The sequence below is a fragment of the Schistocerca piceifrons genome, chromosome 8 (assembly GCF_021461385.2).
Source record: "Schistocerca piceifrons isolate TAMUIC-IGC-003096 chromosome 8, iqSchPice1.1, whole genome shotgun sequence".
In the NCBI taxonomy this organism is placed as follows: domain Eukaryota; kingdom Metazoa; phylum Arthropoda; class Insecta; order Orthoptera; family Acrididae; genus Schistocerca; species Schistocerca piceifrons.
The window spans coordinates 129403534-129423989 of NC_060145.1; the positions used below are offsets into that span (position 1 = coordinate 129403534).

The following is a 20456-nucleotide window of genomic DNA, read 5'->3' on the forward strand; positions in this document are numbered from 1 at the left end:
AGGCTGCCCTTAGTTCAACGTACGTTTCCTGTTCTGATTTCAACAGAATACATCTCGTTTTTACGTTTTCTAAATCTTTTATTTACTAGTGCTGAGATTTCTACCACCATTATCCAGTATCCTTACAAATCAGTGGTTCTCTGCAAGTGGGGTTTTAGTCCATGCCTTTCCATGGTCTGATAGTGTAGAAAGTTTTAATCTGAGATGCCCATAGCCTGTCAATATTCATCTCATTCGCTAGAAGAGGCAAGCTTTTCTCATTTACGCTGCGCTGTGCATAATGTCAGTCAGGCGACAGAGTTACAATACCATCGGCAAAGCTCAAAACTAATTTCTTCTTCATGAACTTTAACTTGCTCTCCAAATTCGTCTTTGGATTCCTCTACTGTTTGCGTGATGTACAGTTTGAAATACATCCTACCCTTCTCCTTTTCAGACGCTGCCTCCTTTTCGTGTACTTCGACTCCTATAACTGCAATCTGTTTTCTTTTTCTTTTTATAAGTTGTGCGTAAACTTCCGCTAACTGCTAACTTCAAAATTTCAAACAGTATACTCCAGTTGACATTGTCAAAAGCTGTCTCTTAAATCTACAAACGATATGAACGTCGGCTTGCCCGGCATGCCTTTCTTCAGTCTGTCTTTTAGCACAAGTCGTAGAGAGGGTGCTGCCTCTTGTGTTTCTACATTTCCCAATCTGAACTTCTCCGATTTTTCCCTTTCTTATCTAAATAATTCGCATCACAATTTTACATCACGACGTAATCAAAATTACTGAAGAAATTATTGCCTGCAGAAGTGGACGGTTTCATTTGTTATTTTATCTTTTTGTGTAGTATTGCGTATGGTGTATATGACCACTATAAACAAACGCATTTACGTGATTCTTGAGTTTCTCCCGGCGTATTTGATAATCAAAATATCCACGGGTGTACTGCCGGTCTACAGTGTCCAACGGGCACAATATTTCGGCGGTCATACATGTCGCCATCATCAAGTGAACTGACGGACTGAGCTCCTGTGAACGTGCCGGCACGGAGATCCGTACGCTATGGCTGCTCGGAGGGAACTGGGTCCGGTCTCGTCTCGTCTCGCTAAACTCACGGACATCCTCTGTCCGGAGATGGGGGAGGCTAAGCAGCAGTGCTGCTATTCCTCCTTTAACATCTGGGTTGTCGTAAGTGTGGCCTCTCGTTCGAATGGGCCTCTGGCTACCTCTCTAATTTTAAATTAGCGAAGTAGTTTATTGCTGGTAGGTCTTCTGGGGCAGGCTGACGCCTGCCGGAGCGCCACTCCTCCTTTACCCACTTCTCTGTGACCAGGGTGATGTGTTCCCAGTCCGAAGGGGTGAAGATGGGGCGGCTGTTGAGCAAAATCAGCTCCTTCCTGGTTACCGCCTCACGCAACATGCAACGCATGTGCCTGGGGTCACACGGTTGGTGAGGCGGTGGTGGCTTCGCGTGTGCCGGCGTGAAGGGGTACGGGTTTTCCCCGTGAGGGTACGTCCCGTCCTTCAGCGACGCCACGATCTTCTTGAGGAAGGGCTGCACGCTCCGCTCGTCTGGGAGCGGGAGGGGCAGCTCTTCGTCTGCTACCGCTTCTTCAGCTTGCGAAGAAGCGGTCTTCGTCCTGTGGGGTGGAGTGGATGGATAGAGGTTGTCCAGGTGCGGGTATGTCCCGTCACGAAGAGTCGCGGCGACCAACTGCAGCACAGGTTGCAAGCTGTACTCCGTAGGGAGCGGCAGGCATTCAGTCTCCGCCGCAGCAGCTGGGCGTGTCTCCGTGCGCGTCTCCTCGTCGTGTGCCCGCGGCTCGACCTCGCCGTCAGGAGGGAGAGCAGGCTGCTCCACTTCGATGTCCATGGGTGCCTCTACGCCGCCCGTCACGTCAACTGGCGGCGCGGGTGGCTCCGTCTGGGTGGAGGCGTCAACCCCCGCTGGCCGACTCGCAGTGGAGCTGGCGGTGGGGGTAGGCGTCTTCCTGAGGACCCGCAGCTCCTCACGCAGCTGTTGCAGCTGGCGGTGAACAGCCAGGAGTTCCTCCCTCGTGGCGGCCCTCTCGGCCGCAAGGGCGGTGTGGAAGACGGCCAGTGCGTCGTCTGTGGCGGCTTCGCGACGGCACGGTCCACCACCCCCGCGGGAACGGGGGGGTGAGACGTCCGTCTCGACGCCAGGTCCCTCTGCAGGGCGTGGGGCGGCCATCTTGCTTCTGTAGCCCCGCACGTAGACGCAGCTGCGCGAGTTTGCGGCGTGGGCACCGCCGCAATTCACGCACTTGGCAGCCGCGTCGCGGGGCTTGGTGCAGTTGCGTGTGTCGTGTGCCTCAGCACACTTCAGACACGCTAATGTGCCCCTGCACACTTTTGCAATGTGCCCCATCCTTTGGCACTTGAAGCATTGCTGCTCAGTGCGCTGTTTCTTCTTGTGGCGCCGTCTGCGTCCGCGATCGTTGCCGATCGCATTGACCAGGAGTTCCAGCGCGGCCGCAATCTTGCCGCCCTTCCTGCGTCCGGCCATGTCCGATCGTCAGCGTGTGGAGGTGCGTGCGCGCCGGCTTCTTCTGCTGCCTCGTGTGCAACGTGCCTGTGCGCTCCGTCCGCAGTCTCCCGCCCCCACTCGGAACGGGTGCCCGTCCTGGGTCCGGTCACGGTGGCGGCCGGTTTAAATACCCTCCGCCCGCGGCGCGCTCTCCCCGCCGTCCGCGCCCCGCGCCACGGTCGCGCGGTGGAACAGATTGCGACGGCGTCTGAGATGACGTCGGTGTGATGGCTCTGTCCGCCGTGGTCGTCACAACTATACGTTTGCTCGATTTACTCTTGATTAACCCAATCGGTGGTTCCCAAGAATTGCTAAGATTATAGCCACAGTCACGGTTTATGAGGTCGCCATTGGTGCGAATTTCGATGGCCTCTCTAACAACGCTGTCCCAGTATCTCGACGTCTGTACCAGAATCCTCGTGCGTTCATACTCCATAGCGTGATTTTCCGACAAACAAAGTTCAGCGACCGCCGACTTGCTCGGATACATCAGTGTTCTGGTGTTCACGGCATCGATCTCGACGGTACGCATCGACTTGCCACATTGACACGGAATCTGGTACACGCCGGCCTTCCTCAAACCGAGGTCATCTTTGGCGCTCCCCACCAGTGCAAGAGTTTTATTCGGAGGACAAAACACAGTTCCGACCCGGTGTTTCTTCAAAATGCAGGCGATTTTCCCCGAGAGTGCGCCTGTATATGGAATAAACGCAGTGCCTACCTCCTCCCTCGTGATTTCATCCATCTCCACAGGTTGTGCTGTAGTGGTTGGGCGGAGAGCATGTTGAATCTGCCACTCTGAGTACCCATTTTTTCGAAATGGCGGAGGGAGTGCGCCGCGGGCGGAGGGTATTTAAACCGGCCACAGCCGCGACCGAACCCAGTTCCCTCTGAGCAGCCATAGCGTACGGATCTCCCTGCCGGCACGTTCACAGGAGCTCAGTCCGTCAGTTCACCTGATGATGGCGACATGTATGATGGCCGAAATATTGTGCCCATTGGACACTGTGGTGGTGGTGGTGGTGTGTTTGGGCTTATGGGCGCTCATCATCGAGGTCATCAGCGCCCTGACACACATTAAAAGGAACGAATGTGGACAGACCTAAGAAAACTAAAGCACACACTCAAAGAAAGCAGGAAAAGAAGGAAAATGCTACATAAGAAAGTAAAACCTAAGGAAAGGGGAAACATAGCAACAAGAATGTCACAGGAAATTGTTATTGGCTGGCCACTTACATAAAATATGTGCGAGCTTGTCACACTGTGAGCAAATTAAAATCCTCACCCTAAAATCTTTGTAAAAACATTTGACAGGGCACAGAACTTTAAAACTTTAGCCACGTTCGTCTGAGTGTTGCCTAAAAGAGATGGCAGGTCCGCTGGCAAGTCAGCCGCGACCCGCTGGTCAGAAAATAAAACGCAATCCCATAAAACATGGCGCACAGTGACTTGGACGCCGCAAGCACCACACATTGGAGGGTCCTCTCGCCGGAATAGAAAGCCATGCGTCATAGGGCTGTGGCCTATTCGAAGCCGAGTGAGGAGAACCTCGTCCCGTCGATGGGGCTGAAAGGAAGTTGGACACTGTAGACCGGCAGTACACCCGTGGATATTTTGATAAACGCATTAATAATATTATATGACTGGTTGCGTGCACGAACAGTGGCTTAATTTTCGTTGCTGTCACGGACAATCAAGAGTCGATATGGCTCACAGTGGTACATGATCCGACAAACAGTTCTATTGAACTGATGACTTGCAGTACTTAACCATTGTATCACCTCGTTCGGCAGAAAAGTTGGAGGAATGATTCAGAGGCCAACATCTCATCATCTGGTCTGGATAAATGGGTTTCAGCTGTAGCAGAAAACTGTCTGAACTAACTCAGTTTGACATTAAGGATGAATACGGCGCCACAGGTAGGAAGATTGCACGGGGAGTCCATTGAACGGGCAGTAGCAGCATATTGGCAGAGGGACGAGTCCAACAGCTGGTTGGGGCGGGGGGGGGGCGGCAGGGAGAGCGATGGAGCCCTGATTATTGGCGGCGCGTGGCAGCCCGGCGGGGGTTCCCCTAGCCGCCGGCGGATTAGCAGACGGAGAATGGCGCGCGCGGCAAATCAAATAACACGCGCAGACACCTGCAGGCGCAGCGGTGGGCCTCACCGCTCATAACAGACCTGCGGGAGGCGGACACGCCAGCAGCGGGCAGCTCCACCAGCGCCGTCATGCGGCAGGCTCTTCAAAGACGTGGCACTTTACCAATATATTTTATCTTACCATATTCCCCTAAAGTTTATTTATTTTACCATAAATGCTGGCTTTTACTTCAAACGTATTTTCCTGTTTTGCTCTGCATGGTACTCTCTTGTAATAGCAAGCGAGCGATGCTGACCAGGCGAAGTGAAGTAACGTTTCCCTTGGTATTCACATCAGGTTTTCACCTGGAACATAAAGTCATCTTGCCACAATATTTCGGCGGTCCACCTGGACGCCATCTTCAGGTGAGAAAGCCGTCACACTAACTCGTCGGAACTGAAAACCAATCACAGCGGCGGTTTCTTTATTCACCACCTGTACGTTCTAGAGATGGGCAGTCCGCTCCTTGCTTCAAAGAGCCAGACCCTTCAAAAGAGTAGGTGATGGGTGACTCAGAAAAACTCAATCTTATTTCAAAATGGTGGCTGTAATGCGCAGAATGAAAATTCTCTGGTAGGCTGCTGCAACGGCGCCCCACACTACATCCTTTAGAAAAGGTTTCCCAAGATACAAAAAATGTGTATACAGGGTGTTACAAAAAGGTACGGCCAAACTTTCAGGAAATATTCCTCACACACAAATAAAGAAAAGATTTTATGTGGACATGTGTCCGGAAACGCTTAATTTCCATGTTAGAGGCCGGCCGGAGTGGCCGTGCGGTTCTAGGCGCTACAGTCTGGAACCGAGCGACCGCAACGGTCGCAGGTTCGAATCCTGCCTCGGCCATGGATGTGTGTGATGTCCTTAGGTTAGTTAGGTTTAATTAGTTCTTAGTTCTGGGCGACTGATGACCTCAGAAGTTAAGTCGCATAGTGCTCAGAGCCATTTGAACCATTTTTCCATGTTAGAGCTCATTTTAGTTTCGTCAGTATGTACTGTACTTCCTCCATTCACCGCCAGTTGGCCCAGTTGAAGGAAGGTAATGTTGACTTCGGTGCTTGTGTTGACATGCGACTCATTGCTCTACAGTACTAGCATGAAGCATATCAGTACGTAGCATCAACAGGTTAGTGTTCATCACGAACGTGGTTTTGCAGTCAGTGCAATGTTTACAAATGCGGAGTTGGCAGATGCCCATTTGATGTATGGATTAGCACGGGGCAATAGCCGTGGCGCGGTACGTTTGTATCGAGACAGATTTCCAGAACGAAGATATCCCGACAGGAAGACGTTCGAAGCAATTGATCGGCGTCTTAGGGAGCACAGAACATTCCGGCCTATGAGTCGCGACTGGGGTAGACCCAGAACGACGAGGACACCTGCAATGGACGAGGCAATTCTTCGTGCAGTTGACGATAACCGTAATGTCAGCGTCAGAGAAGTTGCTGCTGTACAAGGTAACGTTGACCACGTCACTGTATGGAGAGTGCTACGAGAGAACCAGTTGTTTCCGTACCATGTACAGCGTGTGCAGGCACTATCAGCAGCTGATTGGCCTCTCCACGGGTACACTTCTGCGAATGGTTCATCCGACAATGTGTCAATCCTCATTTCAGTGCAAATGTTCTCTTTACGGATGAGGCTTCATTCCAACGTGATCAAATTGTAAATTTTCACAATCAACATGTGTGGGCTGACGAGAATCCGCACGCAGTTGTGCAATCACGTCATCAACACAGATTTTCTGTGAACGTTCGGGCAGGCATTGTTGGTGATGTCTTGATTGGGCCCCATGTTCTTCCATCTATGCTCAATGGAGCACGTTATCATGATTTCATACGAGATAACTCTACCTGTGCTGCTAGAACATGTGCCTTTACAAGTACGACACAACATGTGGTTCATGCACGATGGAGCTCCTGCACATTTCAGTCCAAGTGCTCGTACGCTTCTCAACAACAGATTCGGTACCCGATAGATTGGTAGAGGTGGACCAATTTCATGGCCTCCACGCTCTCCTGACCTCAACCCTCTTGACTTTCATTTATGGGGGCATTTGAAAGCTCTTGTCTACGCAAACCCGGTACCAAATGTAAAGACTCTTCGTGCTCGTATTGTGGACGGCTGTGATACAATACGCCATTCTTCAGGCTGCATCAGCGCATCAAGGATTCCATGCGATGGAGGGTGGATGCATGTATCCTCGCTAACAGAGGACATTTTGAACATTTCCTGTAACAAAGTGTTTGAAGTCACGCTGGTACGTTCTGTTGCTGTGTGTTTCCACTCCATGATTAATGTGATTTGAAGAGAAGTAATAAAATGAGCTCTAACATGGAAAGTAAGCGTTTCCGGAGACATGTCCACATAACATATTTTCTTTCTTTGTGTATGAGGAATGTTTCCTGAAAGTTTGGCCATACCTTTTTGTAACACCATGTAGACCATGTGCTCATGGATCTGCATATCTTGTTAGTACGTGGAGCTTTTCTCATCCATGATAACAACAGAATCTAAAGAAAGCTCCTTTTTTCAGTTTGTTGGCTGTCAAGCTATATCCAGTCAGCCATCTCAATAGTAATCCCAATTATGGTGGTACGAAAGTAAGCACAACATGACACCTAGTCCTCGAGTGGAAAAAAAATCTTTGAGTCGGCCGAGAATCGAACTCAGGTCTCTTCACTTCGCAATCCTCCACGCTGACTACACAGCTACTGAGGGTACCGACAGACTGTACAATATTATATCAACATATAAAACACTTCCAGCATAATGTTTTCGCGTTTCATTTGAAAAGAAAACCTCAAATTTCAGAAGCTCAGTAAGTATATATATATACAGGGTTATTGCAAATGAGTGAAGCGATTTCACAGCTCTACAATAACTTTATTATTTGAGATATTTTCACAATGCTTTGCACACACATACAAAAACTCAAAAAGTTTTTTTAGGCATTCACAAATGTTCGATATGTGCCCCTTTAGTGATTCGGCAAATATCAAGCCGATAATCAAGTTCCTCCCACACTCGGCGCAGCATGTCCCCATCAATGAGTTCGAAAGCATCGTTGATGCGAGCTCGCAGTTCTGGCACGTTTCTTGGTAGAGGAGGTTTAAACACTGAATCTTTCACATAACCCCACAGAAAGAAATCGCATGGGGTTAAGTCGGGAGAGCGTGGAGGCCATGACATGAATTGCTGATCATGATCTCCACCACGACCGATCCATCGGTTTTCCAATCTCCTGTTTAAGAAATGCCGAACATCATGATGGAAGTGCGGTGGAGCACCATCCTATGGTACGTTTAGCTCCCTGCTTGCTTTATTCGTCGACTTCCGCGGGCTACGCGTGAAACTTGCCCGCACGCGTTCAACCGTTTCTTCGCTCACTGCAGGCCGACCCGTTGATTTCCCCTTACAGAGGCATCCAGAAGCTTTAAACTGCGCATACCATCGCCGAATGGAGTTAGCAGTTGGTGGATCTTTGTTGAACTTCGTCCTGAAGTGACGTTGCACTGTTATGACTGACTGATGTGAGTGCATTTCAAGCACGACATACGCTTTCTCGGCTCCTGTCGCCATTTTGTCTCACTGCGCAGTCGAGCACTCTGGCGGCAGAAACCTGAAGTGCGGCTTCAGCCGAACAAAACTTTATGAGTTTTTCTACGTATCTGTAGCGTGTCGTGACCATATGTCAATGAATGGAGCTACAGTGAATTTATGAAATCGCTTCAATCATTTGTAATAGCCCTGTACTTTTAGGTGAGTTGTTACTTATTATCTTTTGACATTGTATCGCATTCGGAAACTGTTGTCAGCGATCGTATAACCCATGATCTCCATCCACTGTACACTGGGAGCATATCGCAAGGTGATCCAGGCATCACTGCCTTCCCAATAGCCCGCATCTCCCATCACTCTCACCAATCGGGCTGTAAGCTGTCCACTAGATCACTGTTCTCCAGTGATCAGGGATCAGATCACAAGGTAGCTCATTGCTCCCCACCACTCTTACGGATCGGATTGCAAGATAGCTCACTGCTCCCCACCCCTCTCACAGATGAGATCGCATGGAGGAGATCATGTGGTGTCACCGCCAGACACCATACTTGCTAGGTGGTAGCCTTTAAATCGGCCACGGTCCGGTAGTATACGTCGGACCCGCGTGTCGCCACTGTTAGTGATTGCAGACCGAGCGCCGCCACACGGCAGGTCTAGTCTAGAGAGATTTCCTAGCACTCGCCTCACTTGTACAGGCGACTTTGCTAGCAATGGTTCACTGACAAATTACGCTCTCATTTGCCGAGACGATAGTTAGCATAGCCTTCAGCTACGTCATTTGCTACGACCTAGCAAGGCGCCATTATCATTTGGTATTTATCTTGTGATGCAAGTACCGTCCGACCGATGTTCACCAATTATGGATTAAAGTTAAGTATTCCAGCAGCTATGTACCTTTTTTTACTAGACTCAACTCCTTTAACTGTTCCAGACCTCACGCCAGCCTGCGTGAGCTTAAACGCGTGCCTTTCGGCTTCACCTCCTAGTGGCTTGGCTGTCTTGCCAAGTCACAACAGATCACATGGCAACTTGAGGTGGCACTGTGTTGTCTGTGGCTCTTGGCACAGTGATACAGCCTGCAACTCGCGTTCCTGACTGAACATTTCTCTGTCTGAGTTCAACTTTTTATAAAAATTATGGTATGTGTAAAATATAATTATTGTAATGTATATGATAGGCCATGTATATGGGTTGTCTCAGAGGAAATTGCCAATAATGAAGGATGTGGCAGGAACGATCACTTGAAGCAAAAAACTAAATGTGGACACATCCCCTGTTCCAAAGTGTTTCTGAGACTACCACATTTAAAGTTACTTTTGTAGGTTTTCTTGAATAACTCGAAATCGCGGCCTGTAGCGAAAACGTGTCGCAGTACAAGATTAAACTACATTTAATTTCCTATAAAAAGGTCCTATTCATTTTTTCTCTAGAACTTATAGTTTGCGTGAAGGGAACGAGCAAATAATGAAATCTCGCGTAATGCACATGCGTTAAGATGTAGCCAGGTTTTTTAAGCCAATTGGAGGTAGTTTCCCAACTTGATAGCCCTCATGTCCTCTATCATACTATTCGTCTCGACTTCGTCTACACTACTGTGGTACATTGTAAACAACGAAAATGTACTGAGTAATAAAGAAAACACATAACAATGTACATTAAATATGTTCTACCTCGGAAACCATTCAGAATAGTGCATATGTCCACACGTAGTTGTTCTTCAAATGATCGTTCCCTTCATTCCCTAATATTGACCATTCGTTCTGGGACAACCTGCAAGTTATGTTTAATTTTTTAGTTATTCATTTAACCTCGACAGATCAATGCCTTCAGGACCCCTCTTAAATCAGACCACAGTTTTATATGTAATTAAAGAACTTATTAAAATCACAGTTACTTAAAAAGATCACAATATTTTAATACGATGTCTCTTCCTCTTCTACCTGAATGTATTAGGTATTTGGCTGTCACGCGCTCTTGGTTGAAATGGTTGATTTTCCTCGGTCTTCCCAAATGTATTCTGCCTACTGGGTAATAGTATCATAAAGAATGCACCCAGCTACTCTTCTTAGCAATCGGTTCTCTAGTGTTGGTATTCTGATGGGAACGAGCGTTTCTGCTGTGTTGTCCTGCGAAAAGCTTAAAGGTCTACGGATCAGTAGTTATTGTGAACAGTAGTGGCTCAAAATAAGCTTGATCGTTTGGACTGTAACACCTTGCTGTATAGTAAATGCCGATCTGAAGGATTATTCGACGGCGCTCTCAACACAAGACAGAATTTTTCGCGACTACCGTCATTTTCCTCCGTGAAATAACCAGTGAGTCTATGCTTGGTTTACGGTTCAAAGTGGTTCAAATGGCTCTGAGCACTATGGTACTTAACATCTGTGGTCATCAGTCCCCTAAAACTTAAAACTACTTAAACCTAACTAACCTAAGGACATGACACACATCCATGCTCGAGGCAGGATTCGAACCTGCGACCGTAGCGGTCGCGCGGCTCCGGACTGAGCGCCTAGAACCGCTAGACCACCGCGGCCGGCGGTTTACGGTTCAATGACGGTTATCGCTAATGATAAGTAACGATCTAATTCCTTGGTTGGGACAAAGGGATCACCTGGAGCTTCTACTTTGCCTGTACTTCTCTAGAAAACACAATCTTTTGTATAGAACATCTGGCCTTGTGTTTTAGATTAATGTATTGGAATGCCTTAGTTATCATTTCTCTCAAATTGATTGATTCTGTTTGCTTTTCACTTGTAATCAGTTTGATTTTCAATGGTAGGAGGTCGTTTGTAAGTCCGATGTGCAATGTCTCTGAGATTCATGAACTATTTTAGCTCCTCCACCACCTAAGGTGCAGGTTTCCCCTTCAGGTTTCGATCTTTGGGAAAGCATATTTGTTATGTAATCGAGTTAGTTTGGCAGTAAACCCATGGAGCTTGACTTTCAAGTCCAGGAACGGAACGGAAGTCGTCTCCCAAATTCTCTTGCACCTCGGATGCCAGTTCAGGTACACTGATACAATTGAAGTCTCCGTATGTTGTCAGTTACAGTTTATTCCCTGGATATTTTAGAGAGTAAGTCATGAATATGATGTTGTGAGCTGAGTCCAGGTACTAATTTCTTTGCTTGTGGACTTTGTAGCAAATATATGTATAAGGGTTTGACTATAGGCTGCACTGTGGGTACGTGCAAGCTGAAATGCTGTTACATTTGAAGAAGACACTACACATGTGAATTTCAAAGTGAAGGGGCACAATATTGACGTGTTATTAGTATTATTTGTATGCTTTCAAGGCGAACCGAAGTTTGAAAGGTTAGTTTTGAAACAGGCTATCCCACTTACTTGTACAGTCTGTAGAGGACGCAGATTAGGCAAATTTTTTAGGGGGATTTGATATTCACGAACATATATTCGCCTTTTTTGTCTTCATTACTATTGGATATGAGTAGCAAGTCAAAGCGTTTGTATGCCGCTACTCCACCTTCTCACCTTTTACTACTGGGGTGGTTTAGGACAATGAAGCCTATATTTACGGGCCTGGAGAGCATTCTTGGCTTGAGACAGGTGTCCATGCTCGTCAGAATAAAGACATGGATGTAGCTATTCTGAAATATATGACGGAGTTCGTCAAAATGAGTTGAAAGTGATGGCTAACCATGTTCTACAGTCACAATAACTATACATTGGTAGAACCTGTGGCTGCTTGAGTAGGCAAATTCGTGTCTCCTAACGCACAGGCTTTACACTACATTTGCACTGCTTTTTACCACCTTTAACCGCACCATTATTCTGCCATCTCTTGTTCGCAGGCTTTGTAGCATAAATTTGGACATCACATTATTCAAAATTCTTAGCTTTCAGCAGTGAACTCCTCGTATATTATCACGTTTGCCTATTTCAGATCTTTTCGTTCACGGTTTTGGATCTAGGTTTCGCAGATCACAACATTCTACATCCTACTCTATAACATCTGATTATGGAATGTGCTGCATTTATATTTGTCCTCGCTTTAATCTTTTACAATTTAAAATTGCTATACTCATTTAACTTACGTTCGAAGCTCCTGTCGATGTTCTTCCATGTTTGCGATTTAAAATTGGGTTGTTCTGAAAATCAGTCTTATGCAAACACAATGAGTTTATTTTTGTATTTACCCAGATATGTTTCGACACCTATGTGTCATCTTCTGTGGGTCAATTTTTTTAATTTTTTTATTTCTGTAAAGTACAATATCAGACTTTATAATAATTTAAACGTTTTAGGCCTAAGAATTACAATATGTGCAATTTTCTTTTTTTTGTTTAGATGCTCACCTTAGAACTACATTGTCAGATGAACTGCATTATTATACACCGGTTTTTGTGCTCCTTTTCGTCTTTTTATTTTTGACAGCATGTCATCTGCAAAACTAGCCATGAAGAACCATGCGTATTTATCAGGAACTGATCCGTGGGTAGAGGTTATGTGCGTTTCTGTACTTACATTTTCTCGTCGTGTTTCGTGTCTGGTTGGTGTATCGATCAACTTCTATTCAGTGCAGTATCCACAGTTTTTCACACAACTAGTTCACCTCACATGCACTTACACAAAATGTGGCGAAACGTGATCTCAGCAGACCCTTCTGACTCCATTGCCAGTGAGCCGTGTTAGGTTATTGTTGTTGCTCACTTATTCATCGCTGGTCTTGTATTTGTTGTGGCGCTAATTTTGAATGTTTCGTCTGAACTGGTGCATTGTGGCTGCCGGGAGAGGACTCAATGTATGTAATGTGTATATGTGTGTGTATGCGGAATATGAGAGAGAGAGAGAGAGAGAGAGAGAGAGAGAGAGAGAGAGAGCTGGAATGAGGGGTTGGGGATGGAACCGAGAAAACAGATCCCTGTATGCTGTAAAAAAAGGTGAAAAAGAGCACAAAAAACCGGTGTATAATAAAGTAGTTCATCTATCGATGTAATTCTAAGGTGAGCATCTAAGCAAAACAAAGAAAATTGCACATATTGTAATTCTTAGGCCTACAACAGTTAAATTATTATAAAATCTGGTATTATACTTTACAGAAATAAAAAAATATATAAAAAAATTTGAGCCATGGAAGATGACACATAGGTGTCGAAACATGTCTGGGTAAATACAAAAATAAACTAACTGTGCTTGCATAAAGCGGATTTTCAAAACAACCCAATTTTAAAATTGCTATGTTGTTAGCAAAAATTTTGATTTTGCCAGCGTACTTTTCAGTGCTGCACAACGTCATCCACATTGCCTTTGCCTAGATGAATTACGAACGATGTTCGGTACCATTTTACCAAAATGGAAAAAAGGAAAGTGGCGCTGCTGTCAGCAGATAATTGCCATGGCCTCTGGTTCATCATCATACTTGAAGGGACATGTAAAATCTAAACATTGTACAGTACCTCTGGAACGATGTGGGTCAGGAAGCCGGTTAAAGACGCCATCAATCGATGCACAAATTCGACTAATCATTTCTCGTGAACCATCCTCATTGATATCTGCTTCCACCTCGGGTGAAGATATTCTCCCAGAAAGGCAAACTGAGTCTCAAGCTGTATCCAGCCCATCAGTGTCATCGGGTTCTGGACCAAGTCCTGATTTATTTCCTTTTGTGATGTCCTCACCCTCAACTGCTTTTCATCTACAACAACTAATAAGACAATTTTTTAATATTGTGAAGCCTCTCACATTAAATAAATGTATGGCATTAGATGCACAGCTTTTAAAAATGATTTGCGGAGAATACCATCCTTTCTCTATAGCTGAAGACACGGAATTAAATTATATGCTTTGCCCAAATTTTAATTTACCAAGTCGAAAAACTTCGTCAAATTCTCTAATTCCTAGTTTGTATCACGAGTTATTCGATAAAATTAAAAATGATTTGGCCACTGCAAAGGTAGTCCGCCTTACGTCTGTTACTTGGACGAGTGTAAATAACATTAGTTATGCTCTCACTGCACATTTCATGGATGAGAAGAGTGAACTAAAGTCATATCTTTCACACTTCTCACAAAAATGGCTCTGAGAACTATGCGACTTAGCATCGGAGGTCATCAGTCACCTAGAACTTAGAACTACTTAAACCTAACTAACCTAAGGACATCACACACATCCATGCCCGAGGCAGGATTCGAACCTGCGACCGTAGCGGTCGCGCGGTTTCAGACTGAAGCGCCTAGAACGCTTCTCACAGTTAGCAGACAGACGCACTGTGGAAAACATCTCAGACTGGGTAAAGTCTGTTATTTTCAAATACAATATCGATTTTGAAATCACCTCCATAGTAACAGACAATTCGTCGAATGTGAAATTGACTGCTATGTTTTTCGAACTTCCACATATCCTATGCTTTGCACGTTCTTTAAACCTCACTATGCAACACGTAATTCAGAAGTCCACACAGAAAACAGTTGCCGAAGTCAAAAGAATTATGGTTTTTAAGGAGAGGCCCTTTGGTCTAAGCAAACTTGCAGGAATGCAAGAAAATTTAAAAAATGACCCATTGAAAGTGAAACTAGGTGTCCCAACCACATGGAATCCCACTTGTGAAATGTTGGAAATATTTACTTTAAGTAAAGATCCCATAATTTCTAGCCTCGCTATTTTAGGTGCAAAATCGATCACCTTAAACCTTAAAAGATACATTTTGGGAGATAATGCAACAGACATTACAGATTTTGAAAGTTTTCGATGAGTTATCAAAGATGTGTACTCAGAGAAAACAGTTTCAAATTCAAAAATGAAAATCTTGCCCAGATGAATGGAATGGCAACTGAAATCTTTTAAACACAAAAATGTAAAATGTCCCCAAGAAATAGAGTTATTGGTTTATAATTTCCTTAAAGGGTTATCAGAGTGGTTTGCCGTTATCTCCAGAAACGAATTAAGCGGTCGGGTTAACGTTACTGGACCCCCAATTCAAAAGACAAAATTTTCAGCAGACAAAACATTTCGGGATTGCTATATGGAGGCCATTGCAGAAATGAAAGCATCGGTTGTTCGACAAGAAAAAAACAGCTCATTTCTCAACCAGTTACCACAGTAATGCATGAAACTTCTTCAGCCTGGGAGGAGTTTTTGATGAAACTATTGGTCAGCTTCAAGTAAATCACGAACCGGAAAGTGCCGCAGTTGTCGACTAGTGCAAATATTTAGAGGAAGGATATTTGTCGAGAAACAACGATCCCTTAAATTGGAGGGAAACAAGAAAATTACCTTGGCCAACGCTGTCTGAATTGTTTCAAAAACTTTTATGAATCACAACATCAGTTCCCTGTGAATAAGTATTTTCAAAAGCAGGACAAATATGCACTGCGAAGAGAAACAGACTCACATCGACTAACATGGGTCAGATGTTAATTATAAATGACTATGGTGATTAATTTTTCCTTTTTGGGGTACATATATGGTAATACTGACAGTAAATTACGACTACAAATATACTTTAATTACCGTTACATTATAATTATTAAATTTTATTTTTTCCAATAAAAGGCCCAAAATATAACAAGAATCAGTCTCAAGTATTAAAAATTTTCCACTTGATAATAAAGATCTAGGATTTTGTTGTAATATTTACAATTTTTACAGCAGACAGTAATTAAAACTTTTATATCTCAAAATTACGAGGGGACATTACACAAAGGGATCAAATGACAAAAATACAGGTTTAGTTAACTGAATTACAAGCCAATGTGCTTTGCTTTTACTTACTTTGTGAGTGTGTGGTGAGTTTGAAACATAATTAGTTGATTCTAGTGAGTAACCAGTTCTGATTCGATCTCTGAAAAGAACCATTTTCCCCATATCTAGCATGTCTACTGCAAGTGCACAAACGTAATTGCCCTATAGTGCAAAGCACTACGAAGCATCTGTGGTGAAAACACGCGGAAACGACGAATCGATATCAAACACTGTTGACGTCTTTTGATGACCGAAAGAGACTGCTACTTTTTAATGCCAAACAAAACAGGATTCCAACTATTACTTAAAGGATATCCCTTATCTCTGTTTATAATATCCTCAAATGGGTTCAAATGGCTCTGAGCACCATGGGACTTCACATCTGAGGTCATCAGTCCCCTAGAACTTAGAACTTCTTAAACCTAACTAACCTAAGGACATCACACACATCCATACCCGAGACCGGATTCGATCCTGCCACCGTAGCGGTCACGCGGTTCCAGACTGAAGCGCCTAGAACCGCTCGGCAACACCGGCCGGCTATGATATCCTCCGATAGCCAGATTTCAATAGCTTCTTTCTCTACACGGTTCCAATAATGCGACAAAGGGGAAGCCGTTTGCGTCTAATCATACAACATATTATGCCCGTCGGTAAGACAATGTTCCGCAACGGCAGTTTTTTCTGGCCGAAATAAACGCATGAGGCGATGGTGCTCCACGCATCGATCATGGACCGTACGAATCGTTTGTCCAGTATAGATTTTCCTGCAAAGACACGTAATTTTGTAGACACCGGGGCTACTCAAACCCAAATCATCCTTTACTGATCCAAGCAGCACTCTAGTCTTAGCTGGCGGACGGAATACGCTTGCAATATCAAATCTCTTTATAATTCTTCCCATTTTTGAAGATATGCTTCCCGCGAAAGTTAGGAATGCCACCGATTAGCCTGTATCTTCTGTTGGTTCCCAAGAAGGTCCGATCTGTAGAGCACGACGGACCCGCCTGTCGACATAACCATTCTGCTTGAACACTGCTTTAAGATGATCTACTCCTTGTGTCAAAACTTTCAACATATGAGATGGCATAAGCTCTTTTTACCAATGTACGTAGGCCAAATTGTAAGTAGGAGAAATTTGGCTGTTACTACTTATAATCTGGCCAAGTATTTAGTTTCCATTCTCAGTCCCCATGTCGGAGAAAGAGAAAAATCGTATTTCCGGTTCTCTGGTTTTTATTCAGCGTTTGAAGTCACGGATTTGTTCGTTAGTTTTGATGTTGTGTCACTTTTTACGAGAGTTCCTCTCAGAGATTGTTTGCAGTTAATTGGTGATAAATTGGACGTAGTAACAACTAAGCTTTGTGGCCATGCGTTGACGTCGACGTATATTTTATTTAATGACAAATACGTTGAACAAACTGACGGAGTGGCTATGGGGATTCTATTATCCCCCATAATCGCCAATTTGCTTATGGAAGATTTTGAGGACACGACACCTAAGACTGCATTCTTAAATCCAACTTGTTTTTGGAGATACGTCGACGATACGTTTGTGGTATGGCCACATGGGAGGGATGCTCTGGATCGTTTCCTAGCTCATTTTAACTGTCTGCATCCTAACATTATGTTCGCAATGTAAGTTAAAAAGACAGAAAACTTCCGTTTATAGACGTCTTGCTCTACAAGAGGGATGATGGGATATTAGGAACAGGGGTCCAACGTACATTGGTAAAAAGAGCTTACGCAGTCGCAGATGCTTATAGTTTGACACAAGGACTGGATCATCTAAACGCGGTGTTCGAGTAGAATGGTGATACCGACAATCAGATCCGTCGTGCTCTACAGATTGGACCTAGTTGCGAACGAACAGAAGCTACAAGCAAAAATGTGGCGTTCCTACTTTTCGCGGGAAGCATGTCTTCAAAAGTAGGAAGAATTTTAAAGATATTTGATATTACACGCGTATTTCACCCGCCAGCTAAGACTAAAGCGCTGCTTAGCCCAATAAAGGATGATTTGGATTCGAGCAATCTCAGTGTCTACAAAATTACGTGTCGCTGCGGGGAAGTCTATACTAGACAAACGATTCGTATGGTACAGGATCAATGCGTGGAGCACCATAGCCTCTCTCGTTTATTTCAGTCAGAAAGGTCTGTGGGTGCGGAACATTGTCTTACTGAAAGACATAAAATGTTGTATGATGAGACTTAAGTGGTTGCCCTTGCGTCATTGAGACTGTATGGTGAAAGAAGCTATTGAAATCCGGTTGTATGAAAATATTATAAACAGAGGTAAGGGGTATTGTTTAAGTAAGAATTGGACACCTGTTTTGCTTGACATTGTTTCGGTCATCAAAATGTGTCAACAGTGTTTGATAGCGATTTATCGTCTCCGCCGGTTTCGACCACCGGTGCGCTGCGCGCTTTACACTAGAGGGCATTAATGTTCGCACAAGCCCGGTGTATGAAGGAACCGCCGCCGCGGTTTAATTTGAGTTCCGGCGAGCTAGTGTGACGGTTTTTTCACCTGAATATAGCGGCCAGGTGGACCGCCAAAACGTTGAGTCAAGATGACATTATGTTGCGGCTGGAGACCGGATACGAATATCATCAATTACTACGTCGGGAAAGTTTACGGATCCATAGTCTTTCCCTTTCTCACAGCTTAGTGGAGTCACAGGTCGAAGGTAATTGTATGGTTGCCATAGCAACCGTGACGAAAGTGAAAGAGGCATGTGATAAGGTCAAGGAAATTTTATTCCCGGCTACTTCCAGTTCCAGACAGAGTGGTGGGTTTGTGTGCTTGGAGATAGGTTCCATTTGTAGTGCGCCTAGTGCTGTGTGTTTTAAGTATATGAATCCTAGTTATGATATAGTGTGTGTTTTATTAAGAACACCCTTTTCACGTTGTATATAGTTTTGTAGCACAAAATTCTGGATCGTGGTTTGACGGAAATGGAAGAGAGATATCGCGACTGTGAAAAAAATCAGTTTGTTTGCCCTGCCGACACCACAAAATTTGGAGAATACCACGCATGATTCCCTTCGGATGAAGAGGTGCACGATAGGTACAATCATGGTTCCATAGGCAACTGCAAACATTTTTCAAGCATGTTGTCTTACGCTGAATAGCCAAAGAAACTGGTACACTTGCGAAATATCGTGTAGGTCCCCCGCGAGCACGCAGAAGTGCCGCAACACGACATGGCATGGACTCGAATAAGGTTTGAAGTACCGCTGGGGTAATTGACACCATGAATCCTGCAGGGCTGTCTACAAATCCGTAAGAGTACCAGAGGGTGGAGATCTCTTTTGAACAGCACGTTGCAAGTCATCCCAGATATCTTAATAATGGTAATGTCTGGGGAGTTTGGTGGCCAGCGGAAGTGTTTAAACGCAGAAGAGTGTTCCTGAAGGCACTCTGTAGCAATTCTGGACGTGTGGGGTGTCGCATTGTCCTTCTGGAACTGCCCAACTCCGTCGGAATGCACAATGAACATGAATGGATGCAGGTGATCAGACAGGATGCTTACGTACGTGTCACCTGTCAGAGTCGTCTCTAGACGTATCAGGGGTCCCGTATCACTCTAACTGCACACACCCCACACCATTACAGAGCATCCACCAGCTTGAACAGTCCCCTGCTGACATGCAGGGTCCATGGATTCATGAGGTTGTCTCAATACCCGCACACGTCCATCCGCTCGGTATAATTTGAAACGAGACTCGTCCGACCGGGCAACGTGTTTCCAGTCATCAACAGACCAATGTCTATGTTGACGGGCCCAGTTGAGGCGTAAAGTTTTGTGTCGTACAGTCATCAAGGGTACACGAATGAGCCTTCGGCTCCGAAAGCCCATATCGATAATACTTCGTTGATTGCTTGGCACGCTGACTCTTGTTGATGGCCCAGTATTGGAATCTGTAGCAATTTGCGAAAGGGTTGCACTTTTGTCTCGTAAAGCGATTCTCTTCAGTCGTTGTTGGTCCTATTCTTGCAGGATATTTTTCCTGCCGCATCGTTGTCGGAGACCTGATGTTTTATCGGATTCCTGATATTCACAGATACAGTCGTGAAATGGCAGTACGGGAAAATGTCTACTTCATCGCTGACTCGGAGATGCTCGTGCGCCCACTATAACTGCACGATATAACTCACTTAAATTTTGATAACCTATCATTATAACCGCAGTAACCACCGACCTAAGTGCCGTGTTCTGCCTGTTTACATATCTCTTTATTTGAATACACATGCCTATACCAGTTTCTTTGGCGCTTCAGTGTATATTAACGATTATGGCGATTACCTTTGAAGTAATAAACTGTTCACTAACTTTTTTCCATCTGACTCGTTTGACTGCTCCTTATAACTCCCTACTCAGTCATGTTGCTAGCTGGACGGCCGGTAACATTTCGGAATTCACGAGTGATTCCTGTTGTTTGACGCGGTATTTCAGAGCGAGCGTCCTCCATGGTCGATAGCCGCTGTTCGTCAGTAAATGAGGTTTGCGTAGTCTT

The 20456-nt window shown here is 45.0% G+C and overlaps 1 protein-coding gene across 1 annotated transcript in view; it reads right to left on the reverse strand.

Moving 5' to 3' along the window:
* Positions 1–4623: 4623 nt before the first annotated feature.
* LOC124712122 (brain-specific homeobox protein homolog) overlaps positions 4624–20456 on the reverse strand; it is a 243771-nt gene continuing 227938 nt past the window's right edge. Inside the window, exon 6 of the mRNA XM_047242421.1 lies at positions 4624–4774. Coding sequence (XP_047098377.1) covers positions 4624–4774 — 151 coding nt within the window. The remainder of the gene's footprint in view (positions 4775–20456) is intronic.